Consider the following 25,873-nt stretch of genomic DNA (forward strand, 5'->3'; position numbering starts at 1 on the left):
TAAGGGCGAAGAGGTAGAACAGCTTATTGACAGATCCCGGGTGCACGGAGTTGTGTAAAACCCTGGTTTGTGTCTGAGAGACTGCAGGATCCATGTGACGTCAGATGAACTCCCGGTTATTCTTTTGACCGTGTCGCGGCACAGTCGATAAAGGCACGTCTGAGATAATTTCGGACATAGGTTCGAACCCTCATCACGGCCCTTGTAGATTTGTTCTCTGTAGTATAGTCGGGTTCGTTCTCGACTCACAATCGAAAATTGTGGGTTCGAATCCTGGGCGGGACAGAAATGGTTGTGCTAGGTGAACAGAGGCATTAGGTGACAGCAAATACTCCCAAGCTTGCCTGTCCCGGCTGGAATATAGCCTGAAGCCTATTCTTATATTTCAAGTTCAGTGCTTATTTACTTACTACTGGAATAATATCTTGCTATATTAAATCTAATTATAAATTCACAAAAGACATTTATCACAAGTTACAAGGAGAGATGCATATAAAGCTAACATGAAGGACTTCTTCATGGTACGTGCAGTTGCAGTTGCAAACATTTCTGCAGCCAACAGAAATGGTTTGTTTATTATCACATTTCGACCCTCAGGATTGTGTAGTATTTATTTATTTATTTATTTATATACGAGAAGGTACATTGTGGGTTAACAGAATATAGAAATTAAGTTGAATTTACATTCTTGTAAAGGTAAGTAGTTTGGCTTTTTTGTGAAGAATTGTAGCTTTATAATTCTTGTAAAGTCTAGCTAAGAGACCGATTAGAGTTATATACGGTGGACGTAAAGCTGCGACTGGAGTGGACGTGTCGTTTGTTGTTGTTATAGATTCAGCTACTCGGAACAAGGTCCAAGTAGCACAGGTTATGGTGAGCCCGTAGTGGACTTACCTGGCACAGGAGCGGGGCAACTAGCACGGGCTATGGTGAGCCCGTAGTGGACTTACCTGTCACAGAAGCGGGGCAAGTAGCACGGGCTATGGTGAGCCCGTAGTGGACTTACCTGGCGCAGGAGAGTTGCGTGTCCGGACGTGTCGTAGGGAGGAGATGTTATAGGGAAGATCGGTGTTCTTAAGTGCCCTTCCTGAACCCCCAACGTAACCGCCACGATGATGGTAAGAACGAAAACTTTCCTAAGTACTTGCGTAACTAGACCTAGATTCAAGAAGCGCCAAGTCTTTCTTCTTAAGCTGCTGTGCTATGCATGCCCTTAAGTACCCGGTTAGAAGAGCCGTACGTACGATTGACTGGGCGCCAATCCTTAACTGTAGCCTCTATTCACCCAGCAGTAAATGGGTACCTGGTTGTTAAACGATTCAGTGGATTGTTTCGGTTTCGGTTTCAAGGCCCTAGAGTAGGCAAGCAGGGGGTTGAAGACAAGGGTGAGGATGCAGAAATCTTGAGCGAGGAACTGGAGACGAGGTGAAGAGGGGAGATGAAAGATCGGTGGCCCAACCACCGTGGGTAAGAATTGCAGCTGATGCTGCGGTTTGGTGGTAAGGTGGAGTGCTCATGGATGCTCGCTGATGTGTCTTACAGGAGGCAGAGCTTCTCGTCGCGGTGTTCTTTTCAGCATTGCGTTGGTGTTCTACTGATTCCTAGATTTACTCGGGCGCAGATCGTCGGTGTTTTTCTTCTTCCCAGGCCTCCTGGCCGGTTTGTTGGTCTTGCTTCGCGTTGATACAGTGAGGCTATCGTTGGAGGTAGCTTCCAGCCGGAAATCTTCAGTTGTGTAGGGGTGCTTCAGTGGAGGAGGTGGTGTTCCCACAGAGACGTCCTCATCTGATGAGTCAGCTGACTCAGAAGTAGATGCAGTGAATCTTGAGGGATGAGTTCTTGCCTGTTGAGGCTTAATGGGACCTGCAGCTGATTTAGAGCGTTGAGAGGGTTCACACACGAGAGGTGGAACTGTGGTAGTTGTCGATAGAGGAGACGTCGGCGTCTGGGTGGCTTGTGATGAAGTTGCTGGAGGAGCAGGCTTTGCTGTTGAGAGTAGATCCGTGAGCACGGCGGCGTTCACGGTGATGTCCTGGTTAGTAACTGGAACTGCTGCAGAAGTAAGGGCCACAGGAGGCAGAGTCATGTGAGCTGTAGGTATCTGAACAGGATCTGAAGTCTGCATTGCAGTGGCGGAATCGTCGTCGTCAGATGTAGAGTTGACATCCTCTACAGGGTCAGTTGTTGGAGTTGAACCTGGCACGTTGAAGACTTCTTCAGGAATATTGAAGGTAGGGAGACCATTTGCCTTGTAAAGAATTTTCAAAATCCTCACAAATTCTCGGGGGTTATTGCCAGCAGTCATTGTGGCCGTTGCTATCAAAGCTTTTACTGTGCCCTGCCCAATCAGCTTTGCCTTTGGTTGGGCGGGTTGGGGTGGAGGCGGCGGTGTCTGGCTCGATGAGTGGCCGGGTGGCTGGGAACTGGGTCCCCATTGGCTAGTAGAGGCTATACCAGGATGGTGTGCGGTGGCGATAGTTCCTCCTCCCTGAATCTTCGGGAAAGTGGCTGCTTGGGTGTTGAATGTAGAGGCTAAGGTGGTAGTTGTAGAGCTGGAGCTGGTGCCTGCTGCAGAGGTCGAGGAAGCTTTAGATTTCTCCTGGTTCTCCAAGTTTTTGATAACTTCCTGTCTGTGTGGACATTGATGGGAGATTGCGATATGTTCGCGGTTGCAGAGCAGGCAGCATGGTTTTTTGGAGGTGCAGATCGAATAGTGGTGGTCTTTCGCGCAAATGCTGCATTTCTGGATGGTCTGTTGGCACTTGTTGGTTTGGTGAGAGTAGTCGTAGCATCGGAAGCATTGGGTGATATTGTAAATTCTTTCCTTCTTCACTCGGAATGACGGGACGTGGACTCCATAGCAGAAGAAACCATCTGTGACAACTTGGGTAGCCTGATTCACAGTGCAGAAGGTGACCTTCAAGGTGCGGCTGTTGCACAAAGAGGGTTGCAAGTACACCCAAACCCGGGGTCTTGTTTTCGACGTTCTCAGCCAGTTCTACAGTGTAAGGTGCCTCATTGATTCGTTCCTTGATCCAGTGGCTGAGCTCACTGACAATGACAGACCGGGCACGAAGCAACTAGCGTGGGAAGTGGAGATTGAGGTGGTGCTCTGAACGAATTAGATATTCACGTTTCAATAGTTTGTCTAAGTCTTGTTCGTTAGTGAAACGAAAAACGAAGTTGGTGCCTTCTTGTTTGATGTCGTCAGGTGTTACTTCAGCTACATCCTTGAATAGCTTCAGGAGGGATGGCTTGGTGAATGCTTGATCGTCAAGGGGCGTACCCCTGACCTTGAAGTGCTTGTGATGCATGGTGGACGAAGGTTCTCTCTCAAAGACTGCACGTCACTGAAGATGGCCTCCCATCTCTACCCGGCATAAAATACCAAGTTAGGAGTGGGGTCTGACCATCTAGAGAGAGACGCAAGTCTGCTGCCAATTGTTTATCCACCCCGCAGTACTAGGTGCGAAAGAGAAGAGCTGGAGCAACGCGAACACGTCCGGCCGCGACGGTTGCTAGTTGCTGAGTTCTTCTCAGCGGATTGTATTCGGGGAAAATTAGTATTAAGGACCTGCCCGAAACGCTACGCGTGCTGGTGGCTGTACAAGAATGTAAGGACTCTTGTATAGTGTGAGGACGGGTCGCAGAACTGTAAAGGGGACGGGACTGGGACTAGAGGCTTTAAGAGTGTACAACAGACATATGTACCCCTTAACAACCCACTGTATCTTGTATATGAGTAATTAAATAAAATTATATATAAATGATTTCGGGAATATGGACGTTTTTAAAGAAATGTTTCCCATCCAATTATATGCATGTGAGAAAATGGTATAATGGTTTTCGATTTTTGGAAGGACAAACTTTGATAAAAGAATTAATAATTATATGTAAACAAATAATATTCTTGGTATGTAATCATTATTGAAGGATTTGTATCATAAGAGTGTTAACGGAATAAATGTTTAATCGACATGAGACGGTTTATAATCAAATGGAAATAGTTTGTATTTAATGTCCTTTCATCGCTTACATATGCGCAAACCATATTATTTAAATCAAATTTTTTATAAGTTTGTTTTTAATATTTCTTAAGTAGTAAACACAAATAATAATAATAGGAAAATAAGAATATGTACACAAATTTATAAAAGAAATGTAAAATTGAATATACTAACATAAAGATTACGGTGACGAGTGATGGTCCACAGTCATGGTGGGTTGGACTGTGGCAGCCCCGGCAACTAGCATACTTACCTGGCACAGGAGATACCGTGATCACGAAGGCGGTTTTCCCAGGGCGAGGCTCACCATTGCACTTCGGTGGTGCTGACCCTTGCGAATAACCCAAATGTGGTTATCTCGGGTGCGAAATTTTTGTTAGCTGGGGACTGCGTTCGCGCTATCCCCTTAATATACATTTATGCAATAAGCCATATCCTCGTAAGCCAGATTTGACGCAGGCGCTGTTTGTTTAAATTCATAAACATTAAATGTACATCCGCTCCACACATTCTCTTGTGATATTTACATACAAAATATTGTTCCTGAAGCACCTTGTGCTTCAAACTCGCACTGTATCTTGTGCTACCCACTCCCCAGTTTTAGTACTTAAGACATGCAACTTTATCAGTGTAACAATTTCCATCGTTTTATATTGTTCTTATTATGTTCAAGTCAAATTTTGCTATCATGTGGTTTATCAAATCAAATGTTTATTTAGGTAAGGTACGTACATACATACAAGAGATTTTACAAAGAGTGATGGATTTATATGATAAGAGTTTATATAACATTAACTACCCACTCCCCCAAAGTATGTGCCTAAACCATACATCATCATTGTATTCACTGCCATCATCTTATACCATGATTATGTTGAATGCAAATTTACTACAATGAACCTAGAAATAATCCTAAAATTATGCTACAATGTACCTGTTGATCGTCCTCAAATTTCACTAAAATGTACATACTAATTTTCTTACAATGTACTTGTTAACATTTTTCAATTTTGCTACAAATTACCTACCTAAATTCTTAGAAACTCATAGATTAAGAACCTGCCCAAAACGCTATATGCGTTTGGGTGGTTTAACCTTCATCAATCAATTGATTAATCATCTTCCGTCAATTCATGCCCATGCCACCTCTTGGGTGGCTTAATCTTCATCAATCGATTAATCGTCAGTATAATTTCCACAGTGAGTCAGTTAACTTCAGTACAGACGCTTGGGAGTTACCACAGTTAAATGACTCCACACATTCCTGATTGACAGTTGAGAGGCGGGACCAAAGAGTCAGAGCTCAACCCCCGCAAACACAACTAGGTGAGTACACACCTTCAACCTCAAGAATGTAGCACTCGGAGGATACAGTTCCAACCGACCCCAAGACGCTACAGCTTCGACACAGAGCAGACAGTAGACTCCGACGGTCTCGTTCCCCATCGAACTCCCACGCTCTTGGCCGCCGAGCTCCCACGCTCTCAGTTTCCTTGAGCTCCCACGCTCTTGGCCACCTCGAGCTCCCACGCTCTCGCCTCATCGAGTTTCCACACTCACCATCCCGCATCGGGCCGCCACGCTCTCTTGCATCGAGCTCCGCGACTCCGGCCGCACTCAGCTCTCTGCTCCAAGTTCCGTCTCAACGTCTACGACACTACCAACAACCGACTGCTATAAGCAAGACTACTAAATATATATAAAAACCACTAAACTCTGTGTTTCTAATGAACCAAACAACGTATCATAATCGTACGTTACAACCTATTACATATAGTGTCTATAGGGGAGTTCTCTTAAAATACTCCGCTTACTAGCCTCTGACTTTCAAATTCTTTGTCGAATCGTGCCTTAAAGTTGTGGGTGGAGGTGGTTTCCACAACTTCCTCTTTAAGAGCAATCTAAAATAGTGTAGTGGTCTAGAGCGTTTCCTTGAGGGTACCAAAATGAGCGGGTTCGAATTATCCTTTGGCTCCTACTGATTGTTTTAAGAGATACCCTACCAGAACCTCTGAGTGATTCAGCAGGGATACACGATCCGGCTTTTACTGAATGTTCAAATCAGTGTGATGGCCTTGCAGCCCCAGCACCCAACCAAGGGTGGGGGCTGGGATCTAGCAGAAAGCAAACAGCTCTGCTGGGACATCCCAGTAATGGAAAAAATAGCTGATGCCATGCTCAGCACTGCAACATCTGATAAGGAGAAAGCCCGTCTCAGCTTGAAGAAAACTGTAGTCTTCTTTTTATTTATTTATTTATTTATATATATACAAGAAGTTATATTGGGTTTATGAGAGTATATAGCATTGATATTTTTACATTCTTGTAAAACCACTAACACGCATAGCTTTTCGGGCAAGTTCTTAATCCTTATTTTCCCCGGAATATGATCCTCTAAATCGTTTAACAACGAGAGACCCATTCATGCTGGGTGAACAGAGGCTACAGTTAAGGATTGGCGCCCAGTCAATCCTCCCCGGCCAGGATACGAACCCAGGCCAAAGCTCTTGCGAAACGCCAGGCGAGTGTGTTACCACTTCGCCACGGGCACGAGGACATTTCAAAATGATAGAATAGCTTAGGCTATTACTCTCCCTTATTGTATCATACTGCCTGGATTATATATATATATTTTTTACCTCAATTGTTTTATTAATCATTGTGGTATATCATTGTATTTGTTGATATAATGAGGGTTAGTGAAAATAGAGGAGTGTGCCTTGAGCCGGGCACCGCTTTCTGTGAGTCAGTGTTTATATCCAGCCCGGCCCGCCCGCTGCCCGCACCTCTCTTCACTCTTCTCTTTATCCCTCACCTCACATTTTGTACCATTTCCAGAATAATTAACCCTCCAAATATCAGGATTAGTTGCATGCCTTAACTGGCAACGCTTAAACAATATTTTTTTCAGCTGTGAGAGAAGGTATTTGTGGTTTTATCAGCAAACTTCCGCTTGACAGTGAGGGAGGTGGTGCAAGATAACGCAGTTTGACAGGTATTGTCCCTCTCAATATTTTGTCTTACGTTAATCCTTCTTGGACTCAACTGTTGCGGGGAGATCACCACAGTGGTCACCTGGGTGCTATGGGCCGCTAAGGTTATGGGATAATATAATATAGTATTAGCAATGGCGTGGCACAGGGGGTGATATGCGCGTCTGTCAGTCAGGTTAAGGGTCACTACACACACCCTTATCTATAGCTATAGGGACTACAATAAGCCTAATAGTCAGTCTAACCCCAACGTTGGCACTAGTCATAACTGTTGTAAATTATTTCCTGTGCAATAGAGCTTTCTTCCCCTGTGGTTCTTATGGTGGCTCTGAGGCCAGACATTATAGTATAGAGTCAGTATGCAGCACTGGTATTGTGGTATTAGGTCAACATGAGGCACTGTGGTATTGGGTCAGCATGTGGCACTGGTATTGGGTCAGCATGTGGCACTGTGGTATTGGGTCAGCATGTGGCACTGTGGTATTGGGTCAACATGAGGCACTGTGGTATTGGGTCAGCATGTGGCACTGTGGTATTGGGTCAACATGTGGCACTGTGGTATTGGGTCAACATGTGGCACTGTGGTATTGGGTCAACATGTGGCACTGTGGTATTGGGTCAACATGTGGCACTGTGGTATTGGGTCAACATGTGGCACTGTGGTATTGGGTCAACATGTGGCACTGTGGTATTGGATCAACATGTGGCACTGTGGTCTTGGGTCAGTGTGGTACTGTGGTATTTGGTCAACATGTAGCACTGTGGTATTTGGTCAACATGTGGCACTGTGGTATTGGGTCAACATGTGGCACTGTGGTATTGGGTCAACATGTGGCACTGTGGTATTGGGTCAACATGTGGCACTGTGGTATTGGGTCAACATGTGGCACTGTGGTATTGGGTCAACATGTGGCACTGTGGTATTGGGTCAACATGTGGCACTGTGGTATTGGGTCAACATGTGGCACTGTGGTATTGGGTCAACATGTGGCACTGTGGTATTGGGTCAACATGTGGCACTGTGGTATTGGGTCAACATGAGGCACCATGGTATTGGGTCAACATGTGGCACTGTGGTATTGGGTCAACATGTGGCACTGTGGTATTTGGTCAACATGTGGCACTGTGGTATTGGGTCAACATGTAGCACTGTGGTATTTGGTTAACATGTGGCACTGTGGTATTGGGTCAACATGTGGCACTGTGGTATTGGGTCAACATGAGGCACCGTGGTATTGGGTCAACATGAGGCACCGTGGTATTGGGTCAGCATGTGGCACTGTGGTATTTGGTCAGCATGTGGCACTGTGGTATTTGGTCAGCATGTGGCACTGTGGTATTTGGTCAGCATGTGGCACTGTGGTATTAATAATAATAATAATAAATGTTTATTTAGGTAAGGTACATACATACAAGAGATTTTACAAAGAATGATGGATTTATAGTTAGGGCTAGTACATACAATGCCTAAAGCCACTATTACGCAAAGCGTTTCAGGCATGAAAAACTTAAATGACTAAAGCTTAATACTAATTGAGCATAAAGAATAAAATGTGTTGAGAACAAATAAAAATAGGGATAAAAAGGGGGGTACATGGCTGAAAAAGCAGCACAAATACAATTAGGTCGACAAACAGCGTCGTTTAAAAAAAAACAGAACATGTGGCAACTGTGGTATTAATCAACTGTGGTATTGGGTCAGCATGTGGCACTGTGGTATTAATCAAATGAGGTGTTCTGAAAAAATATACTGGAATGGATGCTGTACATACAATTCCCATGAAAAACTAAGTAAAAAATGTTAATGTCTGTAGTTTTATTGTTTACCAGGTGTCACAACACCCTGGTACAGTACTAGAATCCAGACAGATGGGTATTTTACCTGTTTCCTACATGGTTATGGACATGTAATTACCTAAGTGGAATTCCCCAAGTTACATAGTTATATTAGAGCTATGTTCGTGGCATCACGTCTTCCCAGTACTCTGTCATGTGATGCTTTGAAACTACTGATGGTTTTGGCCTATTCACTCACTAACTTGTTCCAACCTTCTACCACTCCATTTGCAAAAGTGACATTTCACATTTTTTTGGCAGCTTTGTTTCCTTAGTTTGAATCTGTCCTCTTATTCTTCAAAATGCAGTTTTCAAAAGTTGTTCTCAATAATAGACTCTATTGTCTTTCTCACAACTATTTTCTTAGGTTGAACTTTACCACTGACTTTCTTGGGACCAATGGCATGATATATAATAAGAACCTTTATGTTAAAAAAGCAAAAAAGCAAGCAAACAATGAAATTCTTCACAAAGAATTTAAAGCGCAGCCTAGGTTGTTACTACGCGCGATAGAGTTGTAAACAAACTGAAAGTGCTTCGCCCTGTGCCCCCAGCACCACGTGCTCGTTCAACCCATACGTGTACGAACAGAAGTCGTGTACCAAGTAAACCGTCGTGTACCAATTCAAATTTTACTACGAATTTGACGTGTTCTAAAAAATTTGTCTTCTAAGGCAGTCGTCAACTGGGGTCCCACTGTACTGTAATTGAATAAAATTGTATAATACAGTATATTTGAATAAATTTGACATTAATTCTCAGTTAGTGAATGATAATTTTCCCCATGTTCATTTAGTTATTTCTCACAATTTACATTGCACAAATTGTATTCTTTTCAGTGTTTGAAAAGACTCTTAAGGCAAAATGTGGAAGGCTCAGGCAGGCCACCAGATTACTGCAGTTGACAATGGCAATGATGATGATGACTGGGAGACGGATGCTGACTACACAAATACCATGACAGAGGAAGAGCAAAGATATGGTACAAAACGGGACTTGGAAGCTATCGAGTGAGTGCTTATAATTTTTGTTTGATGCCCATGGGATTAAAGATTATTAACATTTACTTTGATGCCCTTCTCAGATTTTCCAATAATGCATATGATTCTTGACATTTATGTAGTTAGGTATTTTATCTTGTCTGATTTGTTTAGAGTTTGCTGTACAGTATTTGCTCACAGTGAGCCGAGAATGTCTTGGAAGCTTGACTTTTGTTGGTGATCACTGTAGCTTGTCAGTACAGCAATCTCAAGTGAGCTATTGAGATGCCTAAAAAGTAGCATTTCATTACACTCGATACTCAATTTTAAAATATTAAAAAAAATTTCACATATCTAATGATACCTTTTTCAAACAGTATGAAGAAATACAGAGAAGAAACAATCAATGCAGATGCAGAAATGAAAATGAAAGAGCTGGCCGAGGGCCCGAAGGCATCATATGGATATGGAGGAAAGTTTGGAGTTCAAAAAGACAGGTAAATTAATGTTTCGGGTAATAATGATACTAGGGTTGCTTAATATGCTTATACAGGTACTGTATTGTTAAAGAAAATGAAGTTCAAAGTATTCTGAAAATAATTAGTCACCACCTTTTTTTTTTTAACTATTGGCTGGAGAGAGCAATCTTCTGTAAGTGATTGTTGTAAATTGTAACTCTAGTTAGTGTGTATTTTGGTGCTCTATAGTTACTAAATCTATTCTTATAAACTGTAAAGGCATATGTGGTCACTCTAGAATGGTATCTCAAATTACCTAGAGCATATGTTGTGTATATGCACTTAACTAACTGATGTGTGAGGGTAGGAAGATTGATTGGTTTAAGAGGAGGAAGATTGATTGGTTTAAGAGGAGGAAGATTGATTGGTTTAAGAGGAGGAAGATTGATTGGTTTAAGAGGAGGAAGATTGATTGGTTTAAGAGGAGGAAGATTGATTGGTTTAAGAGGAGGAAGATTTATTTATTTGTTTAAGAGGACGCATTTACAATCTTTAATTTCCTCTCCATGTTTGAAAAGAAGAGTTAAGAGAATTTGTTATTGTTTTGTTTAATTTTCACTGAAGCAAAGGGTGGAACACTGAATTTTAAAGAAGATGGAAGAGCCACATCACTGCCAGTTTTCACAAATACTTTCACTTAGTATCTATTTCTTGAATATGTGAACGTTTGTTGTTGAATTATTTTCTAAGAAAAAAGAATTTGCTTAGACATACGGTATATACTTTTGCCTATTGTATTCAGGGTACATAAATTCTTCTGACAAGCGTATATCAGCAGGAAAATGTTAGTTATTATATACAGTGTAAGTGCATAACTTTGTCATGGTTGATGTATCTTTTCTGGGAGGGGGGAGGGCCTCGTGGCTCTCTGAAGCTACTATACTGATATAGTGCCAGACTACAAGGTGCCATCAATTGTGACATTTTATTGGCCTACCAGGAGAACCACAAGGCAAATCCTGGGCCCCCTCAGAGGCACAGGGAGCAGTGGCAATAAAAAAACAAAAACAAAACCAGTGTTAAATGTAATGAAATGGCAGTTTCTGGGCGAGCCCCAGTAGTTTCCTAACACCCTCCCTCTTCCATGGCTTTGGGTGAGAGAGGGTGTCTCATTACCTCCCACTAGTTTCACGAATTATTGATCTTTTGTTTACATTGTTGGGGGAGTCCTTTTGGCTGTTTTGAGTCTGCAGTCTCTTTCTAACTAAGCAGTAGTCTGTTTTGTTTCGCTGACTTTCTTGGTGCCTTCTCTTGGTGGTGGCAGACGTTAATAACTTTACATAAAATTTTTTATAAGAGTCACTGCTCCCTGTAACTCTGAGGGGGCCAGGTTCTGGCTCGTGATCCTTAGTAGGCCAAATAGAATTTTACAGCTGATGGTACCTTGTAGTTTGGTACTATTTTAGTATAATTTCTTCAGGGAACCACCAGGCTCACTCAGAAATTGGCATTTCATTAGCTTCAACGCTGTTTTTTTTGTGGGGGAGGGGGATTAGAGGTACAGTATTTGTCTAATTATGGTTTCCAGACAATATTTTTAAAATAGTTCTTTGCATAAGCTTAAACTTCGAGGGTTTATAACTAAATTCTAATATTGAAATTGAATTGTGTAGCTCCCTAGTGGCTGCATTGGGAGCAACAATTGAAAGAATGGAAACAAGCATCTGCCGCATTCTTTACCTTATTCTATTTTTATTTGGTTTAAGGATGGATAAGAGCGCTGAAAGCCACGAATACATTGGTAAGGTGGAGAAACACGAGTCACAAAAGGACTATACATCTGGGTTTGGTGGTAAATTTGGTGTTCAGTCTGATCGTCAGGATCGTTCTGCTGTTGGCTGGGATCACATAGAGAAGGTTGATAAGCATGAGAGCCAAAAAGGTGAGTTGTATGAATGTCCTACATTTCTTGTCTAACTTTTCTGATCAAATGACTTGAACAGTTTCTGGTGTGTAACTTGCAATTTGCATATTTTAAGTAAATTGCTTCAATGTTGATAGTTGCCATTCTTAATTTAAGCATAGAATTAAACAGAGTTTCTTGAATGGGCATAAAAATTAAGACATTAATGAACTGAATATTCATGTATTTTCCTGAATGTATGTTTCTCCTCCCATTTGTCAAAGATTATTCAAAGTGCTTTGAAAGAATATTGGGTGTTCAGAAAAACTGTCAAGATAAGCCTTAGGCTGGAATCATGTAATACAATGTTGTACAATGACCTATTGTTAAGAAATCATAGGTGTATGCTTATTTCTGAGAGGCCAACAACTGGTGGCCCTTGGTGCTAGCTACCTACCTTGAGGTTACCTTGAGGTGCTTCCGGGGCTTAGGGTCCCCTCTCTTGAACACTGTGAGGGGTCGGCCAGTTATGCCCCTTATGTGTAGTGGAAGCGTGTTGAACAGTCTCGGACCTCTGATGTTGATAGAGTTCTCTCTCAGAGTACCAGTTGCACCTCTGTTTTTCAATGGGGCACCAAGTACCATCCAGTTCAATCCATTCTAGGCCCTTTTGAGTCATTTTAAACTTACTTGGGACCAAAGGCCAGAGCAGAGGATCCTAGATCCCCCCAAGCAAAGATGACCGTAAAGGAGGGCAAACTAAAACATACAATCACCAAGATAAACAAAGTACTGTATATAAAGTGAGGAACAAACCCCCAAAATGAATGATCCACCTGGTCATGAAGTAGTTCTCTTGTTAGTTTTCTACAATACCTGCGCACCACCAAGGTACTTCATCCCTTCCTTCTCGATCCACTAGCCTTGAACCTCAGTCATTTAGCCAGAAAGATGGAAAACTAAAGCTTTGAGCAGGGAACGGAGGGTCCTAAGAACTCACCAGAAAAAGACAATTCACTATATTTGACTTTGGTTTTCTGGGAAGGCTCCTTGGTGTTATTTCCCTATGGAAAAAACACAAATATGGGTACTTACCAGGGGTGGAGATGAACAGTAGAAAGTAACTCCCAGGAAAAGGGATTCACCTTGTTTACCACCCTAAAATCATGATGTAACTCGTGCATGGAGCTATCTAAGTATAGGTTGCTACAGGAACCCACTGTTTGGCTTCTCCAGAAAATAACATGTACTGTTCCATATGGAAGATAGTCATTCATTGTTATCCAGAAGGGTGTTGTTTAAATCTCATTAGTCTTGCTTATGTTTCAACATCTGCACATCCATACAAGATTGAAAAAAAATGACAAGAAATATTGAGTATGTTAGGTTGAAATGTTTGATAAGAAGCTATTAAAGTCTTTTTGCTTGTACAATTTAACTTTCCTTGGGATAAGGGGGGGGGGGGAATACTAAGGACAAAGGAAGTTTCAAAACTAAAAGTGTGTGCATTCTTGGTCATGTACTACTACCTAATAAAATAGAGGATTTGAAGAATACATTGGTGCACTGATCCTGGTCGTGATGGTGCTTCACTGAGTACTGTATGTTAGTGTCTCATGAGTGATACTGCACTAAGCTTTAATTAAACAGTCACCTTTCACTGACTTTTTTCAGTGGTGCATATTTTTTATCAGCACATTACAGTTTTAAATTTACAAATAAATTCTTTATCATTATAATGAATCTTGGTTTTTAATTTTGTTATTATAGTATTGTTTGGTTAATTTGAATGTCCTTGGGGACAGTTTCTTGCTTTCACAGAGGAAAGTGTGATTCATTTTGTGCCTGGGTTTATCTTGCAAGTTTTGCTTTGCATATATTACATGTTGTGCTCTTCTCTATCCTGCAGATTATAGTCATGGCTTTGGTGGCAAGTTTGGTATTCAGGCTGACCGACAGGACAAGTCTGCCTCGGGATGGGACCATATTGAGAAAGTTGATAAGCATGAGAGTCAGAAGGGTAAATAAAACACACATTGCTTTGCTAGCTTTCTGATACCTGTACTCCACTACTTTCTAGGACCTTTGCATTATATTGGATTCTAAGAAATTTTGTAATGTAAAATCCTCACCATAATATCTTTTCAGCAAAACTTTTAATAATAAAAAAATACAGTATAATTTAATTAGCATAAGAGTATTGTTTAGATAGCTAAGGTAATTTTAATAAAATATTTTGTATTTACTACTTTTTAAACAAATCTAAGTAGAACATTGTTACAGTGCTTGTTATATGTTGTATAACATACATGGTGTAATTAACGTTTTCAGTTCTGAAATTAGAGATGTCAGATTCCAATATATTGTACATGTTTTCCTAAAAAATTGTGGTTGAATTCCAGTGTTGTTTTTATCATGAATGAATCTTTGCTAATAGCTTGCATGGATTGAATACTTTTGTGTGATGTTACTGAGTTTTTGCATTCCATACAATATGCTTGCTGTGTGTGATGACTTGTGTATGCCCCACTTTATCACAATCTTTTATAATATTTTGCAATACTTAACATTGATATTTGGGATATTGAGGAACTTAATGATAAAATAGTGTACAGTATAAAATATCAAAACAGAATAAACAAGAGATTTATTTAGAATTTATCAATGTGAAGGGTCGGAATGTAGCCGAGTTGCAGATTCAAATGATTTACAGATGGGGAGTGTACGTGCTACTAGGATAATATTTGTGTAAGTTGTAGTAGCAGACGTGTAACATTATACAGATACTTGGAGTTGCAGACTGATAGTTGTGATAAGTGGCACTGTTGTGTGGAGGTTGTGATAGGTGGAGGTGGCACTGTTGTGAGACTTGATCAACTACTAATACACTGCAGCTTGTGTTACTTACTCTACTGTTTCCAAGAAATGTATTAAAGGCAAACATTCCACATAAATTGACCATCTGCTTTATAAATAAAATTAAATTGATCAGGTTCTAATTTATTTACAAACTTTCATTATGGTTGAATATTTTTAGAATGATAGTCCATGTTATGGCAAGATTAGATAACAAATTTGGCATAATGAATTCATTGCAAGCAGATTGCTTTCCTTTACTGCAGCTCTTGGGATACTGTGCTATTGTTAGTATCTAAATACAGTACTGTAATTCTCAGTTTTTATTATTTTCTCTACCTGGCTTCTTTACTTGTGTGAAAATGCTTGCTGCATTTAGACTACTCCCTGGGATTTGGCGGCAAGTTTGGCGTTCAGAAGGACCGACAAGATAAGTCAGCAGCCGGCTGGGATCACATTGAGAAGGTGGCTAAGCATGAAAGTCAGAAAGGTGCGAGATGCCTATTTGTAATTATGGTATATTGAGATTTATATATGATGTTTATATTTCTCATCTTGGCATCATTTATTGCTCAGAAAAAATAAATACTGCATGAAGTAATTAAGGATTCTCTTAAAGTCTAAATTGTAGGTTCTGATAGGAAAAACATTGATTAGTTTTCCATTGATTGATTAGTCAATTTTAATAATCCCAAGTATGTCAAGGTTGGGGGTGGGGGATATTTTGGAAGGGGCACATGTATTATCTTCAGTAAAAAAACATGAAAGCTTTAGAAATAATGCTACAGTATTTACTTATTTTATTAATGCAGATAAAGTATTTCATTAGCAAACTTGATAAATGTTAAGATAAGGAATTTCATTGTCTCGTTTTTTAAAACTGATAGTCCAAGAAGTTTAACTTGTCAAAAGTTATGAAGATGTAGGAGTAGGCAGGAGGTATCATTAAATGTTGATGTGGAGACCTCTTATTAACCCTTTGGCTGCATGTTTATACTTGACTACATCTCCACCACACATTGTTTTGGGGTTGCAAGAATATTTTTTTTTTTTTTTTTTTTTTTTTTTAATATATAGATATATACAAGAGTTGCTACATTCTTGTCCAGCCACTGGTTCGTGTAGCGTTTCGGGCAGGTCCCTGGAATATGATTCCCGCCACGAAGAATTGTTTTTACAACCGAGTACACATTTTACTGTTGAGTTAAACAGAGGCTACAGTTAAGGATTTGCGCCCAGTAAATCCTCCCCGGCCAGGATACGAACCCATGACAAAGCGCTCGCGGAATGCCAGACAAGTGTCTTACCACTGCACCACAGGGACTGGTTATTGTTTTTATATAACATTTCTAAAGACAGGTACCAATGCTTTTTCCTTATGTACTGGACTGTTGAAATTCCTTTAATGTTTCTGATGGCCTCATCTTATCTGTAGCCTGCTCCTAAAGAGAGAGATTTATTTTATGAGAAGGTTCTTTGAAACTAACTAATTATCATATAAGGAACCTGGTGAAACTGCAAGCTAGAGCTGTAATCCTACCTCAGCTCGGTTGAAACCTGCTCTCAAAGACCCATTTATTTTATGAACCTATTGTAATTATATGCATCATTAGGAATAAACTTTATTTATCTCTTAAGTAACAAACATTTACAAGGAACAGGATGAGCCCTTAACCAACTGTGTGCCAGAGCCTTCATGTGATCCCATGTATCAACCTGTTAGAGTATAGTCTTGATAACCTAGCAAACCCAGTATCAGATATTATGTTCTGTGCAGACTTCATTCTACCCAGTTTAAGATAGAGAATAGCAAACGATAACATTATAGCAGGAAATCAACCTGGAAATAACCAACCTCAGGTTGGGGAACTATCGAGATTGTTGCAAATTTTTGCCTGACTAACAGATAGCAAAGCCAACTGGGAATGAAAATACTCTCAACCTAATCTCTCAAACAATGAAGAAATAATCAGGGACATACAATCTCAGATACTACATACTCAAACCACAGGCTCTTTGAAGTTCAAATTAACATCAATGTTTGTAATAGATCAAAAAGGATCAGCAAGCAAGACGAGTTATCAATTGATTCAATTTTAATAATAAAAAGATTGACTTGGAAAAAAATAAATATAGAATTTGCAAACATCCAATGGAAAACAGTGTTGAGTAACAAAACTCCCTTGCTAGGAATAGAACAATTAACTGCTGAAGTGTACAAAGTCTCCTGGAAACACGTGCCTTTGTGGAGGGTCAGAAATACGATGTTAAAGCGATGGTCCACTGTGTGAGGATAGTGGGGAAACTCAAGTCTAAAGTCACTTGAAAAGAGAAAGACCATGGGGGAGATGAACACAATATAAAAGATACTGAGGGTAATAGATGCACTAGATAGAGTTGGTAATTTTCCCAGATGAGGGAAAGTGGAAAAAGGAAGCATTTTCTTGAGGTTATCTTGAGATGATTTTGGGGCTTAGTGTCCCCGTGGCCTAGTCCTTGACCAGGCATCCTTTTTAGTACACCCCTTCCCCCTCCCCCCCCCTCCAGGAAGCAGCCTGTAGCAACTGTCTTAACTCTCAGGTACCTATTTACTGCTAAGTAACAGGGGCATCAGGGTGAAACTGCCCATTTGTTTCCGCCTCCACAGGGGATCGAACCCGGAACCTCAGGACTATGATTCGGAAGCTCTGACCACTCAGCTGTCGGCCCAGTGAGCATAGTGAGAATTTAGAAATGTGAACAAGTTGCACAGAGTTATTACAGAAAACTACAGTATTTGATGATGACCAGACCACACACTAGAAGTTGAAGGGACGATGACGTTTCGGTCCGTCCTGGACCATTCTCAAGTCGATTGTGACTTGAGAATGTCACAATCGACTTGAGAATGGTCCAGGACGGACTGAAACGTCGTCATCCCTTCAACTTCTAGTGTGTGGTCTGGTCAACATACTTCAGCCACGTTATTGTGACTCATCGACTACAGTATTTGTTTGCAATGTGAATGATACATAGTTGACATGAGTTACAAACGGCTGCCATTAACAGTTTCAAGAGCAAATATATAACAGCATTAGAATGTTAAGAGCTGTTAATGAACCAGGTACAGTAACCATGAGGCAGAGCTCAAGAGGTAGATCTCAACTCCCCACAGGGACAGTTTGGTAAATACAGGTTACAGACACTTGTACCTGTACTTATACAGATAAAAACATAAATGTATACATAGAATTACACAAATTCTAGAAATAAACAAAATAATATTGGAGTGCTTGCTTCAAGGACGGCCACAAAGACACACTACATTCACATACACATACAAATGTATACATGCATACAATATATACAGTGTCATAAAAAATTATAATAGTAGCTAGAAATATTGAATTTATAAATAAAAGCTTTTTATGAATATCGTTATTTTGTGTAAAGGATTTCGTGCACTTTTCAAATGCTTTCATAATTGTTGCTTTCTTGCTGCTGCCATTTACTACAGCTTTGACATTTCTGCCTCGTACAGACTACTCTAAAGGGTTTGGCGGAAAATTTGGCGTACAAACGGATAGGCAGGACAAATCTGCCGCTGGTTGGGACCACATTGAGAAAGTTGACAAACATGAGAGTCAAAAAGGTGTGCCAGAAGGAGTTATCTTGTAAAATGTTTAACCAGTTTAGAAATTTATGAATTTAAAAATTACAATCTTTGAATGCTAGTGTAGAATGTATTAGTGTATGAGCATACAAATACCTTATATATTTAGCATCTGTTTGATTATTCCCAGATGTTTTGAATTCACTTTTTTGTATAAAATATATATATACCCTGTTTTAGGAGGGTTCATTATACTGCACCTGTGAATGCTACACTTCATACAGCCTCTGTGACTATCCTTGTTGACCATGCTGCTTGCCCACCTCTTCCTGAGCCCTGACCCCTCACCCACCACCCCCTGACCCCTCTCCCGCCTCCCCCAGACCCCTCACCCCCTGACCCCTCACCCACCACCCCCTGACCCCTCTCCCACCTCCCCCAGACCCCTCACCCCCTGACCCCTCACCCACCACCCCCTGACCCCTCACCCACCACCCCCTGACCCCTCTCCCACCTCCCCAGACCCCTCACCCCCTGACCCCTCACCCACCACCCCCTGACCCCTCACCCACCTCCCCCTGACCCCTCACCCACCACCCCCTGACCCCTCTCCCACCTCCCCCAGACCCCTCACCCCCTAACCCCTCTCCCACCTCCCCCAGACCCCTCACCCACCACCCCCTGACCCCGCACCCACCACCCCCTGACCCCTCTCCCACCTCCCCCAGACCCCTCACCCCCTGACCCCTCACCCACCACCCCCTGACCCCTCACCCACCACCTCCTGACCCCTCACCCACCACCCCCTGACCCCTCACCCACCACCCCCTGACCCCTCTCCCATCTCCCCCTGACCCCTCTCCCATCTCCCCCTGACCCCTCTCCCATCTCCCCCTGACCCCTCTCCCATCTCCCCCTGACCCCTCTCCCACCTCTCCCTGACCCCTCTCCCACCTCCCCCTGACCCCTCACCCACCACCCCCTGACCCCTCTCCCACCTCCCCCAGACCCCTCACCCCCTAACCCCTCTCCCACCTCCCCCTGACCCCTGACCCACCACCCCCTGACCCCTCTCCCACCTCCCCCAGACCCCTCACCCCCTAACCCCTCTCCCACCTCCCCCAGACCCCTCACCCACCACCCCCTGACCCCTCACCCACCACCCCCTGACCCCTCTCCCACCTCCCCCAGACCCCTCACCCCCTGACCCCTCACCCACCACCCCCTGACCCCTCACCCACCACCCCCTGACCCCTCACCCACCACCCCCTGACCCCTCTCCCATCTCCCCCTGACCCCTCTCCCACCTCTCCCTGACCCCTCTCCCACCTCCCCCTGACCCCTCTCCCACCTCCCCCTGACCCCTCACCCACCACCCCCTGACCCCTCACCCACCACCCCCTGACCCCTCACCCACCACCCCCTGACCCCTCACCCACCACCCCCTGACCCCTCACCCACCACCCCCTGACCCCTCACCCACCACCCCCTGACCCCTCACCCACCACCCCCCTGACTCCTCACCCACCACCCCCCTGACTCCTCACCCACCACCCCCCTGACTCCTCACCCACCACCCCCTGACCCCTCACCCACCACCCCCTGACCCCTCACCCACCACCCCCTGATCCCTCACCCACCACCCCCCTGACTCCTCACCCACCACCCCCTGACTCCTCACCCACCACCCCCCTGACTCCTCACCCACCTCCCCCTGACCCCTCACCCACCACCCCCTGACCCCTCTCCCACCTCCCCCAGACCCCTCACCCCCTAACCCCTCTCCCACCTCCCCCAGATCCCTCACCCACCACCCCCTGACCCCTCACCCACCACCCCCTGACCCCTCACCCACCACCCCCTGACCCCTCTCCCATCTCCCCCTGACCCCTCTCCCATCTCCCCCTGACCCCTCTCCCATCTCCCCCTGACCCCTCTCCCACCTCTCCCTGACCCCTCTCCCACCTCCCCCTGACCCCTCACCCACCACCCCCTGACCCCTCACCCACCACCCCCTGACCCCTCACCCACCACCCCCTGACCCCTCACCCACCACCCCCTGACCCCTCACCCACCACCCCCTGACCCCTCACCCACCACCCCCTGACCCCTCACCCACCACCCCCTGACCCCTCTCCCACCTCCCCCTGACCCCTCTCCCACCTCCCCCTGACCCCTCACCCACCTCCCCCTGACCCCTCACCCACCTCCCCCTGACCCCTCACCCACCTCCCCCTGACCCCTCACCCACCTCCCCCTGACCCCTCACCCACCTCCCCCTGACCCCTCACCCACCTCCCCCTGACCCCTCACCCACCTCCCCCTGACCCCTCACCCACCACCCCCTGATCCCTCTCCCACCTCCCCCTGACCCCTCTCCTACCCCCCCCTGACCCCTCTCCCACCTCCCCCTGACCCCTCTCCCACCTCCCCCTGACCCCTCACCCACCTCCCCATGACCCCTCATCCCCTGACCCCTCACCCACCACCTCCTGACCCCTCACCCCTCACCCACCTCTCCAGATTGCTTTTCTATGCCCCATACTCTCCTTTGTGTGTGTGCACCTTGCTGTGCCCTGCTCTCTCTCTCTCTCATGTCTCCACACACCTTTCCACGCCTCATTCATGTTTCTGCACGTTTCCATACCCCCCCCCCCATGCTCTGTTTCTTGTGTATGTGCATCTTTCTGTGCACCAATCACTCCCTCATGTCTAACTGTCTTTCTACAACCCATCCACTTGTTTTGGTAGTACTGTACTTATAGTAACAATGAGGACCGTAGTATATATGTATATATTTATATATTTTGACGTACACCACAATTAGAAAGTAGAAATCTGAACTATTGAGTTGGATAAACAAGAAAACTATTTTTTACTTGTGTTGCTTGAATAAACTAAACTGACCCACCCTAATCTTCCTAAGCCTAATATACAATATCTGAGGCCTAATGTAGTACATGTGTGTACTATACTAGGCCTAGGAATATTTAAGTTTTTCATTCAGCTTTATTTATTTTAACACTTTGGCGTACCCTGCGCGCCACCCCTCAACTGTGCGATTTGGGTCCCAGGGTGTCACGGGAGCGCGCGTAAATTCTGAAAAGTGTATACTCTCTTCAACTTTGTCACCTTAATTCTCATCCTACGAGGTTAAATTTGGTATCTTTGTGTTCGCAATAGAATTCTCTACAGCACTAAATGCATATAAACTCCAAAAGCCCGGCTAATTACCCGCAGCAAACAGAGAAAGTGGGAACGAGTTACCCAGGAGCGCGCAAACGCAATAAAATGTTTTCACTATTTTCACTCTGGTCACCTCAATTTTCTTCCTAGGTCTTTCATTTTGGTCTCAATGGGTTCGCAATAGAATTCTCTAGAGGAATATTAGCATATAAAATAAAAAACCTGGTCACGCTCCAACCACCGACAAGTTGAAGACGGGCCACGCGTTAGCCGCAAGTGAGCGCTCAGACGCCTTCCAGCTGCACTCCCAATTCCCGCCCTTTTCAAGCCTTTCTTTCGCAATTTTCTTCCTGGAAGGGCCTTGTTCATGATCACTATCCATCGTGGAGTAAGCGTAGATAGTTTCTAAAGCCGCAGTAAGAAATATAGCCACGGAAAATAGCCGAAATGTTCACACGTTTGAGATGCGAGGGGAGGCGACATTGGTCACAACAGTGGAGCGAAAACAATGGGCCGACGGCGTGTGCCGAGCCGCCTGCGCGCCACGAGGCGCAACAAAGAAAATGGGAAGACATCGGCACGCATTTTAAAACCAGTCCCAAAAAATCGGATAAAAACCTGATTTTTGGCGATTATTTAAAGTGGATGACGCAATGCTGCGTCATGCCCGGGCGAAAGTGTTAAGAATTCCTTACTAGTCACTATACTACAGTATTATCTAAAAGCTAAGTACAGTACGTACAAACTCGTGACTATTGACGACCATCACAATAGGTACTATCTTAAACAGGAGGGTGGGTTGCTTTCCATATCTACTCTCTCCTCCGTGTCTTCGCACCTTTCCATGCCCCACCTCCCTTGCGTATGCGCAATTTGTCCTGCATGTACACCATGTTTCCTGCCAGGTTGATAACTGTGTAAGAAATTACTGTCACAGCCTCTATGTAAACACCCAACCAAATTTGTCTTTATTGGTCATTCCAGGTGTTGTGAGTAATGATAACCTTGTTACTAAGGTATTATTGTATGCTCTGTCTTAACACTGTATCTGTCATTCATTCATGCACTCTATCATTATATATATATATACATATATATATTACAGTATATATATACAGTACTGTATATCATATATATTATATGTACTGTATATATAATATATGTAGTTTTATTAATTGTTGCATGAACTATTATACTGTAATATTAGTTTAATAAACAAACTAATTTTATATTTTGAACCAAAGCTTGTCAAACTGATCTAACCTAAATATCCCTATTATTTGAAAGCTCTGCCTAATGAAGGTTAAACTGCGTCTAATTAAATTTGTAATTAATGCTATCAATATACAATAGTTCGATAGTTTTATTAAACTCTGACGGTTAGGCAGATATACGAAAGTAAATACAAAAGATCCGTTGCCAAGGAAAAAGTATTTCTTATTTTTCTTTGCAGTGTAATTCTGACTATTTGTACAGCATATGTATACTGTATGTACTCTACAGAATATTTATAAATGCATATGCATTTTCACATGTTCATACATGCATGCATGCATATACTGTACTATATATATTGCAATCATAAATGCTTTTTATGCTTAAAATGTTTTGCCCAAGTGCTACAGCAAGACCTTGCTTTATGCAGATTATTCGCAAGGCTTTGGTGGTAAATTTGGTGTGCAGTCTGATCGGCAGGATAAGTCTGCCGCAGGCTGGGACCATATAGAGAAGGTGGAAAAGCATGAAAGTCAGAAAGGTGAATTATTTGGTGTTTTTTTTATGTTTATTAATAAATCCTTCTTTATAATATTCATGAATAATTTTTGTGTATTAATATTTAAATGTTAATTTTAATCAATAAAGTAGATATTTGATTTAATAACATCTCAGATAGTTGGATATCTTTTCTTTAGGAACACAGCTTGATTTGTCAATTTGGCTCATCAGTTAAAACTATTTTTGCTCTAGTTTTAATATCACATTAATGTTTTACTCCTCAGATTATGTTGTTGGTTTTGGAGGAAAGTATGGTGTTCAGAAAGACCGCCAAGACAAGGCTGCCCTTGGATGGGACCACATTGAAAAAGTTGACAAACACGAGAGCCAGATTGATCACTCCAAGGTTGGCTTGTAGCAGTTTGTTTCCCGGAAAATTCTCTGTCTTGTCTATATATACAGTGTGTGTGTATGTGTGTATATATATATATGTATATATATATATGTGTATATATATATATATATATATATATATATATATATATATATATATATATATATATATATATATATATATATATATATATATATATATATATATAATATTATAAAATACACACCCCACAACTATTGCCTACCTCCCAGGTACCTCTTAGCTGCTAGGTGAACAGAAGCATTAGGTGAAAGGAAATGTGCCCAACCACTTCTGTCCTGCCCAGAAATCAAACCTGGGATCCTCGACTGTGAGTCGGGAATGAAGCCAACATATAGTACCCAGCTCTATATTTCTGTACAGTACTTTGAAATCTTGCAGTGCTCCCAACTCTTGAATTATGCACAAAACTTTAGACTTGTAGCAACATAACATCACATGATGTGACATACACTGTGTCACATCACACTAACATCATACAAGCCTTTGAAAAAATGCTAAGAAGTAATATCACAAAACATTTGTCACATTAACATAACCCCAGACAACAGTGATCAGAGAAGGACACTCCTTTTAATTGCCTGAAAACTAGTACGTAATCTTGGATGTCATGGAAGATAAGGAAAACTCTGATGTAATATACACAGACTTTGTCAAAGTTTGACAAATGCAGCTATGGTGTTACTGTACTCAAAAGTAATAACTAGCTGAAGTAGATAGATGAGTCTTTACTTTTGTAATGAACAGAACACAGAGTTATGGTCAACCAAGAAAATTTGACTCATGCACTGTGTAAAGCTCAGCCCCCTCCCCCCAGGGTACCATACTTGCTCCTGTATTCTCACTCACATATCAGACGTAGACAAGGACACAAACTAGATTTACCATATTATCCTTTACAGATAACACTAGGATTTTTATTAGTAGTAATTACAGAGAACACAGCTAACCTCCAAATTGATGTAAATCAGGTCTTTCAATGGGCCACAAAAACATGATGTTCAATGAACACAAGTTCCAAATCCTGTGCTATGGTAAAAACAAAAAACAAAATGCAGTCAAAGTATATTATAGAAAGAAAAAGCAATGTAAAATACCTGGGAGTAATCATGTAGGATGACTTTACTTTTAAAAACACAATAAAGTAGTTCTCACAACTGCAAGAAAAATAATAGACTGGATAACAAGAACCTTTCAAACAAAAGATGCTGAACCAATGATCGTACTTTTTAAGATATTGGTGCTATATAGGTTGGAATATTGATGCATAGGATAGCCCCGTTCAGAGTTTGAGTAGTTGCTGATTTGGAGAATGTGCAGAATTGTTTTCTGCCCAACTCTGTTCAGTAAAACTCAAACTGTACTCCTTAGAGTTCTGGCAAGAGAGAGATGCATAATAATTTATGCTTGGCAAATATTAGAGAGACCAGTTCCAAGTGTACACTAAGAAGTACTCCTTTACGAGACTAAGAGGCATTGCAGAATGTGCAAAATAGCCTCTTTAAAAAGCAGGAGTTGAATGTGTATGCTTAGAGACAACAATGTTCACATTGTTGGTTGCAATAGTAAATTTTGTTATGTTCAACCAAATAATAGCTTTAGGTATTATCGTTATTAGAGATTGAGTTGTTATATACATATACACATATATTGTACAATGAGATCTATTATTCCTTAGGGTTTTGGTGGAAAATTTGGAGTGCAGAAGGATCGGATGGACAAAGCTGCTCACGTCTTCTCTGAGCCGCAGGGGGGAATTGGAACCAACTATGAACCAACAAAACCAGAAGTGAAAGGTACAATTTTCTATGTTTTTATAATTTCAAACAATATAGATAATATTTTAAGGGTTTGAACAATTGAGTTGTACTGTACAATGTATACCATTTTGTGTTTAGAATATTTAAAGTTAT

The 25,873-nt window shown here is 42.5% G+C and overlaps 1 protein-coding gene and 1 non-coding gene across 9 annotated transcripts in view; both read left to right on the plus strand.

Moving 5' to 3' along the window:
- Positions 1 to 4,252: 4,252 nt before the first annotated feature.
- On the plus strand, positions 4,253 to 4,415 carry LOC123772052 (U1 spliceosomal RNA). Its single transcript, XR_006774595.1, has one exon. It is a non-coding gene; the product is annotated as a U1 spliceosomal RNA (small nuclear RNA).
- Positions 4,416 to 6,749: 2,334 nt separating this feature from the next.
- Positions 6,750 to 25,873, plus strand: part of Cortactin (cortactin) — a 48,960-nt gene continuing 29,836 nt past the window's right edge. For 3 of the 8 annotated variants that reach the window (XM_045764741.2, XM_045764742.2, XM_069337853.1), the window contains exons 1-10: positions 6,751 to 7,002; positions 9,676 to 9,846; positions 10,194 to 10,313; positions 12,041 to 12,216; positions 14,087 to 14,197; positions 15,413 to 15,523; positions 18,554 to 18,664; positions 23,457 to 23,567; positions 23,812 to 23,933; positions 25,639 to 25,756. In XM_045764741.2, the coding sequence (XP_045620697.1) occupies positions 9,701 to 9,846; positions 10,194 to 10,313; positions 12,041 to 12,216; positions 14,087 to 14,197; positions 15,413 to 15,523; positions 18,554 to 18,664; positions 23,457 to 23,567; positions 23,812 to 23,933; positions 25,639 to 25,756 (1,126 nt within the window). In that variant the 5' untranslated portion in view covers positions 6,751 to 7,002; positions 9,676 to 9,700. Of the gene's footprint in view, positions 7,003 to 9,675; positions 9,847 to 10,193; positions 10,314 to 12,040; positions 12,217 to 14,086; positions 14,198 to 15,412; positions 15,524 to 18,553; positions 18,665 to 23,456; positions 23,568 to 23,811; positions 23,934 to 25,638; positions 25,757 to 25,873 lie in introns of all 8 variants that reach the window. The other 5 variants (XM_045764746.2, XM_069337854.1, XM_045764745.2 and 2 more) reach the window with 4 other exon arrangements.

This window comes from Procambarus clarkii, chromosome 38, assembly GCF_040958095.1.
Source record: "Procambarus clarkii isolate CNS0578487 chromosome 38, FALCON_Pclarkii_2.0, whole genome shotgun sequence".
NCBI classification, from domain to species: Eukaryota; Metazoa; Arthropoda; class Malacostraca; order Decapoda; family Cambaridae; genus Procambarus; species Procambarus clarkii.